The sequence below is a fragment of the Lissotriton vulgaris genome, chromosome 6 (genome assembly GCF_964263255.1).
Source record: "Lissotriton vulgaris chromosome 6, aLisVul1.2, whole genome shotgun sequence".
Lineage (NCBI taxonomy): Eukaryota > Metazoa > Chordata > Amphibia > Caudata > Salamandridae > Lissotriton > Lissotriton vulgaris.
The window spans coordinates 446,280,574-446,305,220 of record NC_141694.1 but is presented as its reverse complement, the minus strand read 5'-3'; the positions used below and the strand labels follow the sequence as shown (position 1 = coordinate 446,305,220).

Genomic DNA, 24,647 nt, shown 5'->3' with positions numbered 1-24,647 from the left:
TTCATACAGTCTGGAGGCAAGTTAAGATATCCGAACTCTAAGACTTTAGGAGCCAGATCGCTAGGTTCATCTGATTGGGATCTGGGTGTCTGATTTCTCCACGGTTCTGCGTTAACAGCTGTGGCGATAGGCGCAGTCTTTGGTGAGGGACTACTGAGAGTTCTAGGAGTGTCGTGTACCATGGCTGTCTTGCCCATGTGGGAGCAACAAGATCATTGTGAGGGACTGCTGCTTTAGTTTGCGTGCCACTAATGGAATCAGTGGTGTTGGCGGAAAACCGTACGCAAATCTGCCTGACCAGTTCATCCATATCGCATTGCCCTGTGACAACGGGTGTGAGAACCTGGCGGCAAAGGATTGGCATTTTGAGTATTCTTTTGTGGCAAATAGATCTATCTCTGGATGCCCCCACTTTTTGAAGAATGGTTGGAGGACTTGAGGTGAATCTCCCATTCGTGTATCTGTTGGCTGTGTCTGCTTAGTAGATCTGCGATCTGATTTTCTATTCATGGGAGGTTTTCTGCCAGGAGAATAGATGTTGTTTTGAATTGCCCACCTCCATATACTCTGTGCTAGGTGAGACAGTTGCAGAGAGTGTGTCCCTCCCCGTTTCTATATGTAGTACATGGCTGTCATGTTGTCCGTTCGGATCAATACAGCCTTGTTGTACAAGTATTTCTGGAAGGCTTTCATTGCTAGAAATACTGCTGGCAACTCTAAGTGGTTTATATGCAGTGTCTTCTGCTTGACTGTCCAGAGCCCTTGGACTGTGTATTGAAGTAGGTGGGCTCCCCAACCTGTCAGTGATGCATCCGCTGTTAGCACTACCTGTGGAACTGGCTCTTGGAACAGTCGCCCCTTGTAAAGGTTTTGTGGGTTCCACCACTGCAGAGAGTTGTAAGTGCGACTGTCTACCAACACTGTGTCTTTTAGTTGTCCTTGAGCTTGGTTCCACTGCCGTGCTAGGCATTCCTGAAATGGACGCATTTGAAGTCGGGCATGAGGGACAATGAATATGCAGGAAGCCATAATGCCTATGAGCTGCATGAACACTCGAGCTGGCAAGGAGTGTTGTGGGTGAAATCTTTGAATTTGAGACTGCATGTTGGCTATCCTGGCTGGATTTGGATATGCCTTTGCCACTGAGGTGTCTATTGTTGCTCCCAGATATTGTTGTATGTGGGAGGGCTGCAGATGTGATTTTGTGTAGTTTATGGAAAATCCCAGACTGTGCAGTAACTGAATTGTCTGGGATGTGTGGCTTGCACACTGTGCGTATGAGTTGGCTTTTATGAGCCAATCGTCCAGGTAGGGGAACACATGGATGTGTTGCCTTCTTAGATGTGCTGCTACTACTGCTAGGCATTTTGTGAAAACCCATGGTGCTGTAGTTACCCCGGAGGGGAGAACTTTGAATTGATAGTGTTGACCTTCTATCGTGAACCTGAGGTATTTTCTGTGAGCTGGATGTATAGGAATGTGAAAGTATGCATCCTTGAAGTCTAATGTAGCGAGGAAGTCGCTTTGTTGGAGTAACAGGAGTACTTGTTGAAGAGTGATCAAATGGAAATGCTCTGAGAGTATGTATTGGTTCAGAGGTCTGAGGACCAATATTGTTCTGAGTGACCCGTCCTTTTTGGGAATAAGGATGTATAGGGAATATACTCCTGTCCCTTGGTGTTAAAAAGGGACTGGCTCTACAGCTCCCTTTTCTAGCATGGATGTTACCTTTTTGACGTGACGTGTTCCTTGGACATAGGACGGTGTTTGGGTGGTATGTTGGGTGGAGTAGAAGTGAGTTCCAGGCAATAACCATACTGGATAATTTGTCTCACCAACCTTTCTGTGGTAATTGCGTTCCAGATTGGTAGGAATTGTGTTATTCTGCCTCCGACCGGTGTTGAGTGGTCTGGAGGGAGTGTGAACAAGTCAATGTTTGGTGGCGGTGGAGGCTCTGGTGCTGTTGCCACCACGTCCTCTGCCCTTGTTATTATTGCCTCTATAACCTCCTCTGTTGGAGCCTTTATTAAAGGTGCTCTGGGTATTACTCTTGAAAGTAGAGGAAGTTTGTGATGTGTTGCCTCTACCTGAGCCTCGAAAAGACGAGCGACAAAAGGAACTTCTGGATTGTTGGAACTGAAGTGCGCCCATTGACTTAGCAGTATCAGTATCCTTTTTCATCTTTTCCAAGATGGTATCTACTGCAGGGCCAAATAGAAAGTCTTGGTTAACTGGTTGGTTGAGGATGGTTGACTGCACCTCATTTTTAAATCCGGAAATGCATAGCCAAGCATGCCGGCGTAGTAATAAGCTAGTGTTAATCGACCTAGCTGCTGTGTCAGGTGCGTCAAGTGCGCATTTAATGGAAGCATTTATTATAAATTTGCCTTCCTGTATTAGGTCGTTAGCTTTAGATTTGAATGGTTCTGGGAGGTTTTGTAGTAAACCTTCCAGCTGGTTATAATGTGCTCTATCGTATCGTGCTAATAGAGCCTGTGTGTTTGCAATTCTCCAAGTGTTTGCTGCTTGGGATGCCACTCTTTAGCCTGAGGATTCTAGTATCTTTGACTCTTTGTCAGGAGGGGGAGCATCTCCTGTTGTTTGTGAATTAGCTCGCTTTTGAGCGTTTGCTATCACTAATGATCTAATGGCAACTGTGATTTAATATAAGAAGGGTCTGTAGGGGCTGCCTTATACATTTTCTCAATTCTGGGATTGAGAACACGCGCTCTGGCTGGATCCTTAAATATGTCTGGCGCGTGTTTTAGTACCCCTTTTAATATAGGGAGTGTACGTACTCTCTTTTCTGAAGTAGGAAAGGTGTTGAATAGGAAATCCTCTTCTATTGGGTCAGTGTGCATGTCTACATTGTGATATTTAGCTGCCCTGTCCACTAGTTGGTTAAAGACAATGTTGTCGTCAGTAGGTGACGGCTTTGTGGGATATGTAGAGGTGTCAGGGATGGGTTGTGGGTCGTATGCATCATAGGGATCATTTTGGTCATCCCATGTGTTATCCTGCACATCCTGATCCTCAGGGTCTCCAAAGTTCTCTTGAGGGTCGTCCCCTATGTTTTCTGCCTCATCATAATGTGAAGGAGAGTAAGGTACATAAGGCATGTCAGGAAAGAAAGGAGGAGGAGTGAAAGGCCTTGAGGGAGATGTTGCAAAGTCTTTCTTCTTTGGAGGAACAGGGGAAGAAGTGTCAGTGTCTAAAGGTCTCTTCTTCCTGTGGTAAACTGTTACCCGTGCTGTTTTAGGGTCTATGTACAGTTTAGGTTGTTCTTCTTCCACTGGATCAGGGTGGAAAAGTTCTTCCTCAACTGTCTGTGGTTTTTGCGCCGATGATTTTGGATTAGTCACTTGTTTTTGAGTGTTTGGCTCGAGGGCCTTAGGCTGTGGAGCTTCTTTCGGCTCGACTACAGTTTTCGGGCCGGTGACCTTTTTCGGATTGGCGAATCCCTTTGGTTCGGACTTGTTTCGTCTTTACCGTCTTTTTTGGTTCGACGACCTTTTTCGGATCGACCGTGTTTTTTGGTTCTATAGCCTTTTTCGGCTCGACCAGTGTGTTCGGTTCGAGTCCTTTCTTCGGGTTGACTGGTGTTTTCGGTTCGATAACCTTTTTCGGATCGACGTTTTTTTCGTCGACTCGGCTGCCTTCTTCGGGTCACCAGGATTTTTAGTGTGACCTGTTTTTGGGCGGTCGACACTCTTTTTGGGCTCGACAGCCTTTTTCGGGTCGACTATTCTCTTGGGATCGACGACCTTTTTTGTTTCAATGGTTTTCTTCAACTCAACAACCTTTTTCGTCTCAGAAGGCTTGGGTTTGGTCTTCGGAGCCGAGCCGGAAGGCGGGGTCTCTGATGGGGTTTGCCGATCTCAGCTAAGGCCTTTAGGCGATGCTTTGACCGGAGCCTTGTCTTGAGATGGAAGCGGGGTAGGGGGCGTGGTACTCAAGGTTTGCCCCGGTGTGATCTGGTCATCGGAGTCCGACTGTCTTCTACGGTGACAATTTGAGGTCTGAGTCCGCTCTGGGAGGTCGTGTTCATCATCGAAAATGTTCTCCGGTTCCGGTGCCTGCTGCTGCATCTCTTGTCTAGCGGCCCGTCAGTTCCGGATAGTTTTCTTCGACCGGAACTGAGCACAAGCTGGACAATCTTCCTCGTTGTGCTCGGGATAGAGGCACTTGTTGCATACTGTATGTTTATCAGTATGTGGGAACTTGGAGTGACATAGTGGGCACACGTGGCGTCGAAAAGGCCCAACGGCCCGCGTCGACGACCGGATCGAGATGGAAAGAGTTATCGACTAAAGGTTTACCGAACGAGAACAATACAGTCGAGGTAGAAGGCCTTTTGGCCTTAGAAAGTTGAAAAGTTTCGGTTCTGAAGCTGGAGTTGAGGAATAGCATCCGAACCCAATGGCGGAAAAAAACAATCTGAAGATGGATAAGATGCCCATGCGCACTGTAGTCCAGGGGAGGAGTCACCTATCTTGTGATACTTGTAAGGCTCTTCCAGGTCAACAAAGTGCAAACAACCGGACCCAACACTAGGTGGCGATCTATGCTAAGATATGAATTCAGCAGCCCACATGCCTCGAACAGCATGTCTATGAGAAATAAAAACCTTGACAGCTTATTCATGTACAAGTACACCATTTCAGCTTTTACGTTCCCTTTTCAAAATTCCTGAGACTTAACAAACAACAGATTTAGTTCAGCATAATGAGACATCTTGAGGACCTACTTTGAATTTTTCAATTTCTGCACAAGATACCAGTTTCAATCCTCTCTAAACATACTAACCCAAAGACATATATTTAAAACAGCCCATTTTTAGAACAGTATCGAGCAGAACAAAACAAAGGAATAAAAACTTGAAATGATAATTGGAAAATGAAAAGGTGGCAGTTATAGTCTAAATTAAGTTTAAACATGCCAGAAAGAAGTAACATGTAAAATATAGCAATAAAAAGGACAGCAGTTTAATTTCTTTGAACTAAAACAGCAAGCTGTCCATGAAAAACGTGAACTAACCAGCTGCTCAGTCCAATGGTAACATGCAGAACATACTTGGGCAGTAATGCAATGCATAGATCTTAACAACAGCGATAGTGTATACTAGAATCATGCAGTATCACATTGTTAGCATTACCTTACAGGCGAAGCTATAGTTGCTTTAGGTGATTCTGGTTGCTCTGCTTCTGCTATATCTGAAGCTAAAATACTGGATGCAGTGGAAAGTGCACTAGCAAGGTCTTCTTCCATATGCTCCGCTTCATTATCAGAATGCTTGCGTGCCACACCAATTGCAATTTTAACTTTTTTGGGAGAAAGGTCCTCAGAAGGAGGGGCAATCCGACCTTAGAAAGGGAAAATGCTCTTGTCAAAATTTTAGCAATATTTATTCTAGATCTATAACCTAGTGTGTGTCTGTTAAGGTATGATGGTTTTCTGCTAAGATCAGACAATAATCAATGTTAATATAAAATCTTCAAAAGTCTATGAAAAATTGTCAGAACATTCATTATATAACTAACCAATTACAATCTAAATCTTACCTCACCTGCCTGAAAAAAGTTACTTACCTTTGGTAATGATATTTCTAGTTGATACTTCCTGTGGATGCTTCCTCTTATGAACACTGCTCATGCCTTAAATGAATATTCCACATGCATCAGATCATATCCCCCCAAAAAAATTCAGCTGCAAGTATTCTCCAGTGCCACCAAGTGCCACCAAGTCGCACAAGCAAAAACCAATTGATGAACAGAATGTTGAACGATGTCAAACATTTACCCCAGTACAGAGATCTGAGCCTAAATCCATTGTTTTTTTGCTCCCCGTGCCATTCCGGTTGAAATCCAGCCATATGCTAATCTGTCTGGACCCTGCTCCCCATGGGAATAGTCCAACCTTAACTGCCAGGCCAGGTACTCACTGGAGCGTAAATAAGCATCTTGGGACTGGTTTCGGGGTTTTACCACTCATCAGCTAGGCTAGCTTGAATCCAGTGGCACAGTGAGCCTGGAACACACATCCGGGCATATCCGAAACTGGTCCCAGGATGCTCTGAAAGTCTGTGCTTTTTATGAGCCAGTTTTCTAGATAGGGAACAACATGCACACTCTGCCTTTGCAAATGAGCAGCTACTACCGCTAGGCATTTGGTGAATACCCTTGGAGCTGCAGTGACCTCCAAATGGAAGCACTTTGAATTGAAAGTTTTGACCGTGAAATGTAAATCTGAGGACTTTGTGTTGTGCTGGGTGAATTGGTGAGTGGAAAGCGGTGTCACTGAGGCCTAATGTTGCCATGGAGTAGCCACCTTGTTGAAGTAGAAATAGGACATCTTGCAAAGTGACCATGGGAAAATGCTCTGATAGAATGTACCTGTTTATGGGTCTTAGGAGCAGGATTGGACTCCAGTACGTTGCTGGTGTAATGGCACAAGTTCTATAGCTCATTTTTGTTGGAGAGCTTGGACTTCCTGTCTGAGCAGCTGCTGTTGGTCTGTGTATAGTGTTTACAAGGAGGAATGTTTGAAGGTGTAGATGTGAGCTCCTGGTAATAACCATGTTGGATAATAACCAACACCCACTGGTTGTAGGTGATGGGTTGTAGGTGATGGTCTGACATGCGGGAAAGAACTGTTGAATGTGTCCCCCAATGGTGTTGTGTGATTGGGAAGGGGAAGGGGGAGGGGTGGGCAGGTAAGTCAAGGTTTAGGGGCAGTTGCGGTAGGCTTGATAAAGCCACCTCTGCCTTGTAAGTTGCATCCCCTGTAGCAGCTTTTGCAATGTCCTCTGGGTGAGGATGTTTCGGTATGCGTCTAATGGTATGCAGTGGAGGTCTAAGGGGATGGTGCTTCGGATCATCCACGATAAGATGAGCGGTGAAAGGAGCCCGGCTATGATGGACTTTGAAGCGCTATCTTTGCCTTCGCAGTCTTGTTATCTTTTTTGATTTTCTCCAAAAGGGTGTCCACTTGAGGGCTAAAAAGCAGTTCCCCATCAAGGGAGAGAGCTAACAGGTACTGCTGAAGTTCAGGTTTAAAACCTGACACCCTTAGCCAGGCGTGGCGTCTGATTAAGACACTAGAATTAATGCCATTACTGAAGGGAGTCACAGTTCATAACAAGAAGTAAGGAAAAAGTAAGGAAAAAAGAAAGGAGTGCGGTTCTTTTTAGAAAAAAGGTAGGGGACAGTGTGTCCTTTACTTGATGCCCTCACACACCCTGAAGGATGCCATGCTTTATCATGGGGCGGTGCTCCTCGTCGGGCCGGTGCTGCAATGCCCTACGGGTCCCCCGAAGGGTCACTTTGGTGGAGATCTCTTTTAGTAATCTAGCTGAATGGGTATGTGCTGGTCTGAGTATGGGTGGTGTGAAGTGCAGATATTAAAAGATGGCTAAAGGGAAGTGAGGGTAGTTCAGTTTACTAGAAAAATCCCTCTATCATCACTAAAAAAAAAGAAGGTTGTGTGCTGCTCCAGGGTGATAATGGCCCTCAGTAGCTAGACAAGTGTGAAGTCTGTTTAGGAGGTGGGTCTCAGGAGGAGATCCTTTGCGCTTCTTCAGAAGCGGGATGGGAGTGAAGTAAGTGCTGGGGTGGGGTGGTAGCCTAGTATAATTTAGTAGTGCCATTCATTGGACCCGTAGAATGATCCTATCTAAAACGACAAAGGAACAAAGAGAAATGTACACAGTGAATGGAAAGAAACCCAAAAAAGGGCATTGTCTCTATGTAAAGCGAAGGTCCCCAATCGGTTGACCATTAGCTTTCAATGCAACCAACTACTCCATCCACCCAATCATTCTTGTTGCGGGGTGAAAAGTGTGAGCTAGTTAATAAACAGGTGGGCATAGGATGAACAAAGAGGTAGGTTAAAGGAAAATGCTACTTACCAGTATGCATCTGTTCTTGGCATGTAGAGCTGCAGATTCTTACACTGTGCATTAGATCGCCACCTGGTGTTGGGCTCGGATGATTGCATGTTGTTGTCGTCTTGGAAGAAGTCTTTGTAGTCACGAGATAGGTGACTCCTCCCTTGGACGATAGTGCGCATGGGCATCAGCTCCATCCTTAGATTGTTTCCGCCATGATGGGAAGTGATGGAGTTTGTAGAAAGAAGAAAGGATGTCCATGCGTGTATATCTAATTAAGATTGAACTGGAACAGATACAGGTCCCGGGGTGGTGGGAGGGCGTGTAAGAATCTGCAGCTCTAAATGCCAAGAACAGATGCATACTGGTAAGTAGCATTTTCCGTTGGAGGCATATGAGCTGCACGTGCTGCTTGCTTGGTAAGGAACTACCGGAAGGCTTGAGTATTTTCTTCGCAAACTGGCTCGATGGCGGGGCTTTCGAAGTGTGTTTTCGGTCTCGACTGGGCCCCGGAGGTGCAGAGTTGACCTTTGCCTTCAATTTGGGTGGTGGGCTGGGGCAGTAGTACTCGTGCGCTGACCCGATGGTATGGAGTCATCTGAGTCGTCTGCCTCCGATACGATTTGGAGATCGTCTGAATCTTCTTCGGGAACGAGTGGAACTTCTTTGTCAAAGATGTCCACCGGTTCCGGGGCCGTTCTCTGCATGTCGTGTTGACGGGCCCTCCGATCTCAAATGGTTTTCTTGGATCTAAAGGACGCACAGGCTGTGCAGCTGGATTCGTCGTGTTCCGGCGATTAGCACAGGTTACACACCTCGTGATGGGTCACTGTGTGGGAACTTTGCTCCACAGTTGGGGTATCTTTTGAATGGCGTCCTTTCCATGAGGTGTGGGCCTCATAGCGTGGATAGGCCCAACGGCCCGCGGCGACGACCTGAATCGAGCTGATGGAGTCAAGACGATGTTTGTCGATATCGAAAGTAGTTTGGTGAAATTTAAATAAGTTTTTACGCGTTGAAGTACTTTAAAAGTAAATTTCTAACCGGAGCGGAAAAAAATCATCCAAACCCAGTGGCGGAAAAAAACAATCTTAAGGTGGAGCCGATGCCCATGCGCACTATCGTCCAAGGGAGGAGTCACCTATCTCGTGACTACAAAGACTTCTTCCAAGACGACGACAACATGCAATCATCCGAGCCCAACACCAGGTGGAGATCTAATGGACAGTGTAAGATCTGCAGCTCATATGCCTCGAACATACAGTTATTGATGTCAGATGGTACTGGTATTTCAAAACCCACATCGCGAACATTGCTGCATGTTGCTCTCAAAAGCGTTGCAAGATAGGTGAAGAGTAACAATTACAAAATGTTCCTTGAGAAGTCATTCACAAACAATTCAATATTTATATCGTCACATATGTGAACAAATTATTCATTAATCAGGGAAATTTCCAAAACAAATGTTATAATTTTTTATATATTTTATGATTTGAATTTAATCAAAATGTCACTACAAAAAATCTTAAAACCATGAAAAAGATATAAATACATTCATTTTTACCATGTACGACAACAGTTACACTACTACCTCAGTTGTAAAGCTAATAGTAGTGTTAAGACAACGTTTTGTTAAAACTTTGGTATGGATAGTACCATGAATAAACCATACATTGTGATCAATTAATCATTTGCATTTATTTCATTGTTCACCAACAATCACAATTCATAACAAAAATGGGTGTTATTGCGTCGACCTTCTTCAGGACTATATGTTGCACCATGAATTCAATGAAAGATTTCACAGGTCTGTGTGTGTGTGTGTGTTTGTGTGTGTGTATATATATATATATATATATATATATATATATATATATATATATATATATATATATATATATATATATATATATATTCACTGAAAAAACATAGGTTTCAGCCACGTTATAGTTAGGAATTAGCATTTAAAAAACCTTGCTAAGTCACTGAAAAAACCATAGGTTTCACACATGTTATAATTAGCTGGACATTTCACTCATACAAAACCATTGAAATTCCCCCGTTATAGTTAGTTCAGCTAACTATAACTTGCGCGCCCGCAATGCACTGATGATGACGTCACATATTACATCACTCATGACCTGGTCAGTGACATCACTCATGACATCACTGATGACATCTCAAATGACATCTCAAATGACATCATCCTTGTGAAAGATTGGCAGATCTCCTCTCACCCTAATATAACCTTTGATACACACATTGTAAAATAGAAATACAAATTCAAATTTACTCACCTGTCATTGAAGAATATATATTTTTTACTTTATTCACAGTAGAGATCTTCACACTGTGTTTCATTTCGAATGATTGGGGTGGACTGACTTTCGGCTCGGGATAGTTCCTTGACCACCTTAAACAAGGTTTTAGAGCAATATTGGGCTTGAGAAATTGTGGAGGAGACAGACATATTTGGCACAAGCTGATTTGCAAAGGGAGTGATAGTCCCTTATCGCCTTTTTATAGGCCAATTTAGCATCGGGCATATAGTTCTTCCTCCATAATCTTTCTAAGATTTTACATTATGTTTTCTCAATATCGGGCAAGTTACAAAAGATAGGGTCTAATAAGTGGCCAGCCACATGAGTGGGAACCAAGTCACAATGTAAAATATTAATTGCCTCAAAATCGGCGATGAGTGCAGCACTTTTTGCACATGTTGGGTCATCAAGATGGAGATTTAAATCACCCAGAATGGTGATGTTAGCAGCATTCAAAAGTTAAGGAGTTATCAAAGCGGGGAAAGAGTCAAACCATGGTACGGGAGGACCAGGAGGGCGGTAAGCCAGTATACTTGAAAAGGTGACCTGGGGAGTAAGTGTGATTTAAAAAAAAGAAGGCCTCGCAGACAGTAGAGGGTATATCATCAAACTTACAATCAAATATTTTTGGGTAAATAATAGCAATGCCTCCCCCCAACAGCCCTTCTCTATCTTTCCTAACAATAGAGTCATTTAAAGGAAGCGCTGAAGCTACATCAGGACCAGAGCATTCCTGGAGCCAGGTCTCTGTAAGAAAGACAGCATCTGGTTGCTTGTTAATCACAAGGTCAAAAATGTCAGGCTTGTGTTTAGAAAGAGATCTGCAGTTAATATTAAAAAAGGTGAAATCCTTATAAGATAGAGATAAAAAATTTTGAAAGACCAGTCACTGACACTCTTAAGCTTAATTCGGACAAAACAGAGGTACTCTTCTTCAATCAAAAAATACCGCCAGACGCTGTGGTGGCCGACTGAGATGAATCCACTGCCCACGCCTGTTGACTTCGCGAGGAACCTCATCTTCCGGTTTGACAATGAACTGTCCTGCAAAACTCAAATTAGACAGGTGTCCTCCTCTTGATTTGGGATGCTCTGCATGTTGCATAAATTCCTTCACTTCCTTTCCCTGGAGTCCCGTAGGAGGGTAACCCATGCTTTAATTACATCCCATCTGGATTACGCCAACAGTCTTTACCTTGGGGCGCCTGCCTATCTGATAAGGCATCTACAGATTGTACAAAATACTGCGGCCAGAGTGATCTGTAAAATCCCTTTCCGCCACTCGATCACCCCCCCACCTGAGGAAGCTCCACTGGTAACCGGTGATCAAACATATTGAATTCAAGGCTCTTATTATGGCTTTCAGATCTTTTTGGGAACACAGCCCTGCATACCTGAGAGTCATACCTAAGCACTATCAAAACAGCCGGACCCTCAGATCCAAACAGCCAACTAGCTTTGTTTCCTTGATGCCCCTGTTTTATCATGACTAGAATGGGAGGCTGTGCCTTTACGGTCATTACCTCCAGAATCTGGAACACCCTGTCACTCTCTCTCCGCTCTTCTGAGTCAGAACCCATCTTTCGACGTACCTTGAAGACCAGGTTGTTTACCAACCCTCTAGTTCCCCACTCGGCACCCTTCATCTGCCGTCTGCATTAGCGCCGGGACACACCCCAGTGGGGGTAGCTGTGCGCTTTATAAACTCCTACATAAATAATAAAATTAATAAAAAGAGCAACTAAAGGAGCCTCTATTTGATGGGGACTCTCATGGAAATTGCCACTTCAGTACCTTTTTTCATCTTTTCTAGGAATTGCTCAACTACAGGACCATACAGGTCAAATCCTAAGCCAAGCATGCCTTCTGAGGAGAATGCCAATATTTATCTCCCTAGCAGCGGTGTCTGCAGCATCTGAGGCACATCCAGTAGACAAGTTAGAAATAAGTTGGCCCTCTTGAAATAATTATTTTGCCTTGCTTTTGTGTTCTTCTGGGAGATATTGGAGCAGTTGCTCCATCGCATCCCAGAGTGCTCTGTTGTACCTAGCTAGCAAGTCTTGGGTATTTGCGATGCGCCAGTGGTTAACAGCTTGAGTGGCTAATAATAAGAGAAAAAGTTCCCTCCTAGGCCTCAGTTATTTCAGATCTGTATTTATCAAATTCTTCATATAAAAGTGACAAAATTGCACCAACCACATTTTTTTCTCATTTTTTTCAAAAATATATTATCATTTATTATCTTTATACTTTAGAGTATTAGCATTGCTTTCACAGATACAATACAAAATTCATTATTTGAAAACACCAGATGAAGCTAAATCACAAAATCCATATAGCAAAAGTAAATCATTAACACAATATATACAACAAGAAAAAAGGAATCACTATTTACAACAACATTATACAAAAGACAAGGAGGGAACTTTTTCTCTTATTATTTGCTTTTTCCCCTCTGTTCCCTGGCCTTTACTTACCTTTTTGAGGGGGTCCCATCATCTTCGCTTTCTAACAGCTTGAGTGGCTACACGTCTACTTGAAGCATTTATGAGCCTTGACTTCTATCTGCGGGGGTAGCATGACCAGAAGTTTGTGAATTAGTTCTTTTGCGAGCGTTGGATACTACAATGGAGTCAAGAGGCAACTGACCCTCAATAAAGATAGGATCAGATGGCGATGGTTTGTATTTTTTATCATCTCTAGGAGTCAGAATGCGTGCTCGCAATGGGTCTTTGAAAATGTAATTTGCATGTCTCATCATGCCCTTCAGAATAGGGAGTTTCTGACTGGACCTGTGTGTGGCCCCAAGTGTCTCAAATAAAAAGTCCTCTTCTAACGACTCTTTGTGTAACTGCACTCCACTGTACTGTACTGTGTGGCTCTAACATTGAGTTCCTGGTAAGCCATATCCCCACCTGTTGGGGAAGTCTTTGCAGGGTAAAGGTCAGGGTCATTGTCGAATGGAGAATCAATGGTGTAATCCTTCCATGGGTCTATAGGTAAATAAATATCTTCCTCATCATTATCTCCCTTCTCAGGCTATGAAAGTGAAGATCCAGGAGGTGTAATATGTTGAGGATCTAGATGTGGGGAAGAGGGTGTAAAGGGAGGGGATGATGGGTCAGGATGAACAGGGCTGGTAGCCACATCCTTTTTTAGGCCTCGCTGAGCCAACACACATGCGTTAACAGAGTTAAGTAAGGGCTTTCAAAAATGCTCCCAAAAGTCTGCAGGCGGATCGGGCACAGTGCATGTGCGCCGGGCTCGCGCACCATTTTTCCGCCTGAAGCCTTTGGGAGGACTTTCGCGGCCGCTCTGATGTTCTCAGTGAGCCGCCCCCGGCCACTAAGAACATCAGCGCGGCCGCGAAAGTGCTCACCATTTGCCACCCCCTCCCTTATCCCACTTCCTGCTTGTTCCTGTTGCTGCTACTTTCCACTGTTTGTTCTTTCCCTAATTCTCTACCTCTTTGTTGTTATAGCGCTCTTCTCTACTTTCCTCTTTTCTTACTCATTCATCTTGCCTTGTCCTTTGCTCGCTCTTCCTTTAGTCTCCTTTCGCTTTGCTCTCCCCTTTCAAGTTGCCTCTTACTCTCCTTTCTCTCACGTTTTCCCTTTTCATTTTCTTAGTATGCTTTTTTCTTCTGTCGCTCACACACTTGTCTTCTCAACTTCTCTTCCTGACTTTGCTTATTACCCCCTTTATACCCCCCCCCCCCCAATTCCACGGGAATGCTTGGTACCGTTTTTATTCGGTTGCGCGTTGCAAAAACAGAAGTGCTTCTAGGCTCTTCTTTTCTTTTTCTCTCTTTCCCTTTTTTGCTCCTTGTTTTCTTGCTCCCTTTTTTTCTTTCGTTCTCATGCTCTCCTCCCCTTCAATGGTTCCACCACCTTCCCCAGAGTTCTCTTTTGTTTCTGCCTCAGTTTTCTCTTCTCCCCCGTCATCATCACTCTCCTGGTTCCTCTCCCTGCCTCACCTTCTGCCCACTTCTCCCCCTAATCTCTCTGCGTCTGGCTTTCCCTTTCCTCTCCCCCCTCCCTCCCTCGGGGGAGCTCAGTACGACCTGTTGCTTCCCTTTCCTGCCACAATGACTCTTCCACCTGTTGTGGTTAATGAAGATGCGTTGTGAGCCTGGCCCATGACACTTCAAGAGGGCTTTTTTTTTTATTTTTAAAGGGTTATATAGCACTAGCTTAACCCCTAGGTATCAGAGTGCTTTACATACACACAGTAAAACAGCGGTAGGACATTACATTACATCTCCTCCCCTCTCCTGTCCCTCCTGGAGGGGAGACCTACCTAGTGCTGGCTGACCGTCTTCACCAAAATGTGTGACATTCGGCAAATCGCTTGTTTTAAATGCCACATTTTAATATAGTTCTCATAAGTATCAGTGTTAATCATTACCTATTCTGCAAGGAAACATTTACAGAGACTGTGCACATGGCGACATAAGCAAGAAACACATTAGCTATTAGCTTTTCTAATTTGTTCATTGCTTATTTTGGAACATATTTCACATAATTGAACAAATGGGGATAGGAACATAAGACCATAGCTTTACGAACATCAGTCTACTGAAATGGTTGCAAATCCCCAGGTTCTAAGGGCCAGATGTAGGTAATTCCGATTTACCGACTTTTAAATACCGACTCATACCGAATCGGTATTTAAGAGTCGGTAAATTGGAAGGAGGCATATGTAGGTAAAAAATTACCGATTCTGTAAGAGTCGGTATTTAACGATTCTGTAAATACCAAATCTGTATTTCCCATTGATTCCTATGGGCCTTGAAGCCCATAGAAATCAATGTGAAATACAGATTCGGTATTTACAGAATCGGTAAGTACCGAATCCTGGCAGGGGGAACGGGGTGTCACTTTGACCCTGTAGCACCCCACATGCAGGCTTGTGTGCCATGTGGCACACATACATGCCCTAAGGGCATGTCTGTGTGTCACATGGCATAGGTGTACATGCACAGATGTGCATGTACACTGGAATTAGGTATTTTACCACCCAATGGGATTGGGTGGTAAAATAAGAAATCCTAAGGGCCTGTGGCACTGCAAACTGTGCCACCTACATATGGATTTACAGAATCGGTATATTTACCGATTCAGTAAAATACCGAAGGGGTAAATTTACCAAATCAGTAAATATACCGATTCTATAAATTCTGACCCACCTACATCTCAAAAGCCAAATACCGGTCGGTAACGGCCGAAATCGGCCGTTACCGACCGGTATTTGGCTACCTACATCTGGCCCTAAATGCTGGCTGCTGGGATTTTCCCTGGAAGGCCACTTATTTCTTCTTTCCATCTGATTCACATCAATTGATCATCTTGTTTTAAATAGGTGGTTCTAGTTACTTTAGGGAGGATGGATGTGGCTGGTTACACAACATTCCCCAGTTACACACTTTTAGCTAGATTCAGTTTTCACAGTGGTGGCATCATCCTTGTACTATTGGTCCGAGTGGCACATTGCATCTGGGCACAGAGGTCCCATGCTGCTTGCACGTTATTGGATCGAGCTGAATTATCTTGAACGAGGTGCCACTGACTTGTTGCACTGAGAGCACATGCCCACATTCTTGACTAGCTGCAAGTCATGGGTCTTAACCTAATCCTCTCGTAGGTGGGAGGGTGCACTAGTGCCTTCTTGTGACAGCTCACAGCTCAGTATGTTTGCTGGTTAAACAAAGTTTACTGTACTCTCATGGCCAAAATCCAATGCTCCTAAAATGCTTGCCCAGTTTGCAAACAGCAATAGAAATGGAACATAGAACTTGGAATCATGCAACACTGCTCTGTGTACCATAATTCCTTGTGTGCATCGTATGACATAACACATCTTCCTTTACAATGGAAAACATAACATTAAGGAAGCTATAAACACACACACACAACCCCCCACACACACACACAACCCCACACACACATACAACCCCACACACACAATCCCACACACACACACAATCCCACACACACACAAGTACACAAAAGCGCACTCAACCCCGCAACCACACACACCACAACCACACACACAACCCCAAACACAACACACACAACCACAAACACAACACACACAACACACAACCACACACACACACACACACCCACAACCACACACAACCATCTATCTATCTATCGCCCTCACTTTATTGTTGTAAATGAATCTAGGACCCTAGTGTAATTTTCCCGATTCATGCCCTTATATAGGTATACTTTATCATTTCCTTACATAGGCATAGAAATCACTGCCCTATTTGGCCTAAGCCACACAGCCCAAATACGGCATGGCTACTTCCACTAAGTTCCGAGAATTAACAACAATTTCTTGGAAAAACCCGCCTTCAGCAGCTAGGGACTTCCCCCTGCTTGAATATTAAGTTCTCCAAGAACTCCTGGCGTTTTCCAAGAATTTAGCCTTTGAGTGACAATATTAAGTCAGAAGATGCATCAAACTCGGCACCTTTAAAGTATAAATATGACTGAATTTGCCCAGACAAACACACAGTGGTTTGGAGCAGATCGACTATCTACTTGCCCGACACCCTGCAGCAGCAAGTGCCGAAGGAAGCCGACCCTCCAGCTGACGCACTGAGAGAGACGCTGTCTTTTCTCTCGCCGAGAAATCCAGCTCCAGTGTTTCCGGCTTACCCTTGCGGGTATCTGGGAAATCGAGTCCTGAGAGAGAGATACAAGACCTCCTTCATTCTAAAACCAAGGTACGGAGCTGATTAGACCTCTTAGAGAATTCTTGGAATAGATTCCTGGAAGACAACTACTAACCTTAGGCTACTCCTCACTTACTTCCTCCCTCGTACTAGACTTAGGTTAGGTACACAGGGGTAGGCGTATTTTAGAAGCACCAGTTGAGTACTTTCAATCATTATTTATCACTGTATATATTTTATACATATTATGCACTTTTATGGCTTAGAAACCACATCATGCTTTTACAGTACTACTTTATAATACTGTTCGTATTATATGAATTGTACTTTATAACCAGTATTACAGTTGTAGCAGTTCATTTCCAATGCTTGAGAAAGAGGACTGTTCAATAAATACTTTTTAGTGAAACGAAGCAAGTAAAATAGTTATCTATTGTTTCCGCGACTCTAGAGATTGATTTCTTATTCTTGGGAAACAAAGTTGTCATGTTTATGCGGTTGTCAGAAACGAATCCCTTCTTGTGAATTCGAGAAAGTTTCTAGTGGGGATTTTATACTATGCCTAGACGTAAGTTCCTGGTGGGGATTTTGAAAGACATAAAACCTAAACATGCAAGAACGGCTCTGAGATTCCTACAGGAAGCAGAGGACGCATATACCCTCTTTTGCACCATAAATTTTATTCATGTAGCGATAAGACTAAGAAATACTAGAGAAAATTGACCATTGACATTTGCCTGTTCCCATGATGAGTCAAATTGCACGAACATTTTAATCAAGGACTCCCGTATTTAGTGATTTATTTATGTGTTACACTAAAAGCTTTTTATGTGTGTATTTTAGGTGTGTATTTTGTATCTGTGCTTTTATGGTGTCTTTTTAAGAACCGAATAAAGATTATAAATTGAAAATTGAATTCGAGAAAGTTTCTAGTGACCTCTGAGCTCGCTGGCACTCACTATTCAGTTTAATATATTCGGTAGAGACCTAGTAGACCTCAGTCCTACGTCTAAACTACAGTATATATTATTCCAATGCGCAGAGCCTATTGGAAATATAGGAACTACACTACATGGCGCCCAACGTTTGGTAAGCCGATAATTTAATGCTAGATACTAGAGTAACTCAGTCGTGCTTTTCACACAGACCAGTTTTTCCCGTAAAATACTCCAATAGACGTCTGGAGTGGGTAAAAGGATAATATCCGCCAAAACTGAGTAGGACGAAAATCCTATGTATTAGTTTTTGGTTTATTCAACGTTTAAGGATACAGTGTTCCAAAACATTGTGCACCTAATCTTTGTTTCCTTGAAACTTGTTCTGCAAACTGTTCAGTCAGTAAAATAATAATGTCCGACGACGAGGTAGCTGCACCAGCAGCTCACGCAGTCTTAGATGACACAAATCTCCAACAAAATGATGCTGATACAATACTCATCCTGGTAAATGTAAGAAAATCCATAACTATAAAACTTATAGAAAATGGGGTATCACCAAGAGGTGGTAAAGTAATCTTTGTTATAGAGGCACATAAATATCGGCAGACAGAGGTATTCTATTCATGGATTATGTTTCCTGCAGCAAATGCAGTAACACACGAGTTCCACTACTACAAGTTAGAGGAACCTCCAGCAGAATACGTTCCTTTCGAGGACGTTGAAATTCCATTAACTTACCAGGAGCATCAGCTCTGGTTTAAAGGCGCCCTACAACATCAAAATCACATTACCAGGCTCGGTGCACTAGGTAGACCAGGAGCTGCATAGCCGGTACTAGCGAGCTATACACCACATCCTGACATTAACAGAATGACCGGTCCAGAACTGTTAGCTCAGCTGAAACAGTTAATTAAAATACACAGACAATTGGTTCAATATGTCATGTGGACTTTAACAGTCCAACCAGCAATAAAAATTCCACAGCACACCACGTATCAGGGGAACACAAATAAAAGAGCACCACAGACTATACAATCAGTCATTGGTAAATTACCCGCAAAGAGGGAACAAATTCCGTTCTAGTTAGCTCAAAAAATTACTCAGATAGAGGCAGTATTCCCTGATAGTACACCTCATGAGAAACACAGAATTCTGACAATCTTTTTACCGATGGGGATCGCACCACATGTGGAGGACCGTGACACTTGGGGTACAGTCTTTGCTTCAATCTACACGAAAACACATGGTGTACCGTCTATGGCGGTAATACCAGACGTTCTGAGGCAGAATCAAAATGAATACGGTCCAGAACCGGCCTTAAATCTAGGTATGAATTTACTGAAAGATTTCAAACAGGTCTCAGCTACATTATTAGCTAACATTAAAGGTGAAGCAGCATCATTGGCAATCCACCAAATGTTAAAAGAAACAGATATAACAGACCAACCATATGAGCTTGCTAGAATTATTGAAAAATCATATGAAGAATTAGGAAGACATAGTATGTGTGGGAAACCAGTAAAACCTGAATTAACAGAAAATCCTGAAAAGGTGTTTATTAGAAATAATCTCACTACTCCTAAAAAGAATTGGGAAAACACTAAACAGACTCTTCCTAAAGAGAAACTTTCTCAGTCCAGAGGAAGATCTCCCCAAAGGGGAGGTAGGTCTCCCCAACAGGAGCCCTCTGAAACAAGGGATAACCTTCGGAATAGGGATAATTTGAAAAAACTGGACAGATACCAAGATAATGATACACGTCCCTCTCGATCTTTTTAGACTTCCTCGCAGAAATCGGAAAGAAGAGGACGGTCAGAACACAAGGAAGAACGCGTCAAGTCCAAAGACAAAGAACCTGTTCACCAAAGCAAAAAAGCTCAATTCACAAAAAAGAAGGTAGCAAGCATAAAGATCAGACATGCCGAGGATCTTGAGAACACAACTCAAGAACGGGGAGTGGGCTCAGACAATGCTAGACAGCGCAGCAGAAATCACCATAGTTCGCAGGATCCTGAAGGATCATTTGGAAACAGTGGACTTGAATGAATGAATTCAGGTTGAAACTGCCAACACCAGGATTAGTGTATCCCAAAAGTTATATGAAGTAAAACTCCGGATGGAGGGGGACATAACTAGAAAAATAAGAGCACTCTTTTGGGAAAAGCTCTCTAAGGGCTATGACATACTTCTAGCTGAACAAGACTAGCCACCTGAATTTGTCAGGGAGTGCCCACATGGCGAAGAAATAATTATGTCAGCCTTCTCAAATCACATTCCAATTCATAAAAAATACACTTATGCCAGAAAATGAGCAATAGCTCAGGCTCCAGCATTATATAAAAATCATGTAGGATGGAATGAGGATTCTCCTCACCATAAAATCCAGTTTAAAAAATCAACCTGCTGCACAAAGGCAGTACCCAGTTAAGCAAGAAGCTAAAAAAATGTCAGGGAGATTTTAAATCAACTTGAATACCAAGGGGTGATTGAAACATGCACCTCATCAATGAACAATTCTTTGTTTCCTGTCTCCAAACCAGACAATTCATATCGTCTAGTATTGGATTACAGACACTTAAACTCTTGTTGCAAAACTTTTGCAGTACAAAATGCACACAGTGCAGCACTGATGAATAACATTGTGCGCAAAAAATATAAAACCACATTAGATATTTCAAATGGGTTTTTCTGTCAAAACATTGCACCCGAAAGCATGCATCTGACCGCTTTCTCAATTATGGGGACACAGCGACAATTTTGCAGTCTCCCCCAAGGATTCAAGAATAGTCCAGGGTTATTCAAGCACTCCATTCATCACGTTTGTATGCTAAAGGGAATACCTTGGCTACCTTATTTGGAGTGGACCAGAATTGTTACCCTGGGACAGCCTGTATAAAACATTGCGCAATGACGTCTGGTTACTCCAGGACTACAAGAAAAGGCATCACAGCCATAACTTATAAATAGAAGTTGCTGCTTTCTATCACAACATGGATATGTTTCATTAGGCAAAAACTATCATGTAAAGCAACAACTAGATCGGGTTATAGATAGGAGCCAAACATGTGTTATAGGCACTACTCGATTCCATTTCAGTCCTTGCTTTTAGCATTCTCCTCCTCTCAATGCCTAAACCTATACACATTTCCTTATATCAGGTAAGAGCTCAAAAACCCAACCACTCCGTTCCACCAAAATGCACATATCAGAGACCAAAGATGGTGAACTCAAGATGCTCAAAAAAGAAGGCGAATCCCAGTCGAATCTCATTCATAAACTTGTAAGCAATGTGCTTGGATAAAACTGCTGGACAACAGAAAGCTAGCTATTTCTAAATTGTGTTGAACCTAATATTTGACCCATTATCTTCAGAGGTTTCAATGACAAACCGTCTAATGCTGAGTCAGTTAGTAGCGCTCCCTGTGAAAGTACAGGAGAAAGAATGGGTGATAAGTGGAGATTTCAAAGGATAAAGGCAATAGTACTGTAAGAACCTGCAATTTCAGTGGTGGTCCAAGAACCAATGCCATATGGAAGTTGTCCAGAGGTCTACCACTCACAGGAGATAGAGATATGCCACAAAATTAAGCTGGTATTGTTCTGAAGCACAACACTCAAGAGATTTACCAACCTAGAGAGAAGAACAAGTTACTTACCTTCGGTAACGCTTTTTCTGGTAGATACAGTATCTGCCTGTGGATTCCTCACCTTGTGAATATCCCCCTGCGTCAGCAGCATTCAGAAATTCTTTTTGTAGCTTCGTGCCGACGTGGTCAGACGTCACAGAGGCACGGCATCGTGCGCGACTCCGCTGACGTCACCGACACCATAATAGGCCCATGCCGGCGTGATGACATCAGTTCCGCCCTTTTTTCCGTGCCTTCGAGGAGCACGAACGGACCAATGACAGAGATATACATAGTATACACAATACACAAATATCAAGGTAACACACACAGTGTGAAACAAATGCAAATAAACATTTGAAATAAACAATTCCTTGACAACAAAGTAAATACAATATAGTTACTCAGGTATAAAAGAGTGGACAACGGGGAGGCACGTGGGTCAGTGAGGAATCCACAGGCAGATACTGTATCTACCAGAAAAAGCGTTACCGAAGGTAAGTAACTTGTTCTTCTGATAGATACATCTGCCAGTGGATTCCTCACCTTGTGAATAGAGTCCCACAGCAGTCCCAACTCCCGGAGGAGGGTGTCCACTCTCCTATAACAGAACATCCTGGAGGACAGCACGCGCAAAGGGGCCCTCCCTCCTCACTTCGGCATCTAAGCAGTAATGCTTCGCAAAAGTATGGAGGGAGGCCCAAGTCGCGGCTCTACAAATGTCCTCAACAGGAACACCCATAGACAAAGCAGATGTTGATGACTTTGCTCCAGTAGAGTGAGCTCTTATACCCTCTGGAGGGTCCTTACCCGCAAGGGCGTAGCAAATCTTAATGCAGAGGATGATCCACCTCGAGAGCGTGCGCTTGTGCACCGCCTTCCCCTTCTTGCAGCCAGCAAAGCCCACAAACAGCTGGTCATCCAACTTGAACTCCCGTGTCCTGTCCAGGTAAAAGCTCACCGCCCTCTTAGGGTCCAAACGGTGAAGCCTCTCCTTCTCCTTGGAAGGGTGAGGGGGAGGATAAAAGGTAGGGAGGGTAACGGACTGCCCCAGATGGAAAGGAGTAACCACTTTAGGCAGAAAAGCAGCCCAGGTCCTTAGAACCATTCTTTCAGCATTGATGGATAAAAACGGGGGCTTAGAACTAAGAGCTTGAAGCTCACTTACCCTCCTTGCCGAGGTAATTGCCACCAGAAAAACAGTCTGGAAAGACAAAAGTCTCAAGGGACATGTGTGTAAAGGCTCAAAAGGTGAACCCATTAAAAACGTAAGAACAAGGTTCAAGTCCCATTGAGGTACAATAAATGGTGTAGGAGGAAATGTATTTGTTAGGCCCTTAATGAAACGCAAAACAATTGGAGACTTAAACAAATAGGGCTGGTCTGGCAAACAAAGGAAAGCCGGCAAGGCCGACAAATAACCCTTGACAGTTGCCACTGCAAAACCCTGTTGGGCCAAAGAAAGTGCGAATTGGAGTATATTGGACAAACGAGCCCTTAAAGGGTCAACGGACTTCTCCCCGCACCAAGCAATAAACTTAGACCATCTATAAGAATAAATGGACTTGGTAGAGTCACGCCTGGCCGACAAGATGACATCTACCACATCGTGCGGAAGAGAAAAGGAAATCAGATTGCCCCGTTCAATCTCCAGGCATGAAAGTGTAAGGTCTGGAGGTGGGGGTGTAGAACCTGCCCCTCCATCTGGGAGAGGAGATCTGCCCTGTGAGGGAGACGGAGCGGAGGGAACGAGGAGAGGTAGAGAAGATCTGTATACCACACCCTTCTTGGCCAATCCGGGGCGATTAATATAACTTGGGACCGGTCTTGGCGAACCTTCCTCAGAACCCGAGGAATCAAGGGTATGGGAGGAAATGTGTAAAGGAGTTGCGAGTCCCAACTCAACTGAAACGCGTCCCCCAAGGCTCCCTACATCGGATACTGGAGGCTGCAGAATGACGGGCAGTGAGCATTCTCGCGAGTGGCGAACAGGTCCACCCGAGGAGTTCCCCACGCACGGAAGACGTGACTAACTACCTCCGGGTGAAGTCTCCACTCGTGGTCGGCGGAGAACTGCCTGCTCGCACGTTCAGAACTCCGGCCAGATGATTTGCCATCAGACAAATCTGATGGTCCTAAACCCAGGACCAAAGACGCAGAGCCTCTCTCCAGAGACACTGCAACCCTACCCCTCCCTGCTTGTTGACATACCATATTGCAGTCGTGTTCTCTGTCAGGACTTGGACTGACTGACCGCAAAGGGAAGGGAGGAAGGCCATGAGCGCCAGACGTATCGTCCGCAACTCTAGAAGGTTGATGTGAAGCAACCTTTTCGCTGGAGACCAAAGACCCTTGACCTCCAGATCCCCCAGATGAGCACCCCACCCTAGAGTGGATGCATCCATTATCACTGTGGCCACTGATGGAGGTAGATGAAAAGGCTTTCCTTGTGACAGGTTGCCTTCCACGCCCCACCAAGTCAGATCCGCTGCAGTTTCTCTGGAGATCCTCACTGACTCCCTGAGATCCCCGTTGTGTTGATACCACTGCCTGCGGAGGCACCACTGGAGTGCCCTCATGTGTCAGCGTGCATGGTTGACCAACAGAATGCAAGAAGCCAACAGACCGAGCAAGCAAAGGACCTTCAGGTCTGGAACGACCGCTCCATTGAAAAACAAAGGAATAATTTCCTGTATGTCGCGAATCCTTTGAGGAGGAGGGAATGCATGACACACAGTTGTATCCAGTACCGCACCTATGAACAGGTTGCTCTGGGAGGGCACCAAGTGAGATTTGGGTACATTTATCGAAAAACCCAACCTGTGCAACAACTGAGTTGTCTCCTGCAGATGATGCAGCACTATCTCTGGAGACTCTGCTTTGATCAGCCAATCCTCCAGTCACGGGAATACAGGTATCCCCGACCTTCTGAGATGCGCAGCCATCACTGCCATCACCTTGGTGAAGACTCAAGGCGCAGTAGTAAGACCAAACGGAAGGACTGCAAACTGGTAGTGTTGCAAACCAACCGTGAAACGGAGATACTTTCTGTGCGACTTCAGGATTGGGATGTGAAAATACGCATCCTGCAAGTCAATCGACACCATCCAGTCTTCTTCCAGCAGCGCTTGAAGAACCTGTGCATGGGTGAGCATCTTGAACTTCTCCTGCTTCAAGTAAAGGTTCAAGATC

General features: G+C 44.1%; 1 protein-coding gene across 4 annotated transcripts in view; it reads right to left on the bottom strand.

The window, feature by feature from the left end:
* PHF3 (PHD finger protein 3) overlaps positions 1–24,647 on the bottom strand; it is a 577,271-nt gene that overhangs the window by 199,305 nt on the left and 353,319 nt on the right. For all 4 annotated transcript variants that reach the window (XM_086926461.1, XM_086926458.1, XM_086926459.1 and 1 more), the window contains one exon: positions 5,156–5,363. In XM_086926461.1, the coding sequence (XP_086782587.1) occupies positions 5,156–5,363 (208 nt within the window). The remainder of the gene's footprint in view (positions 1–5,155; positions 5,364–24,647) is intronic.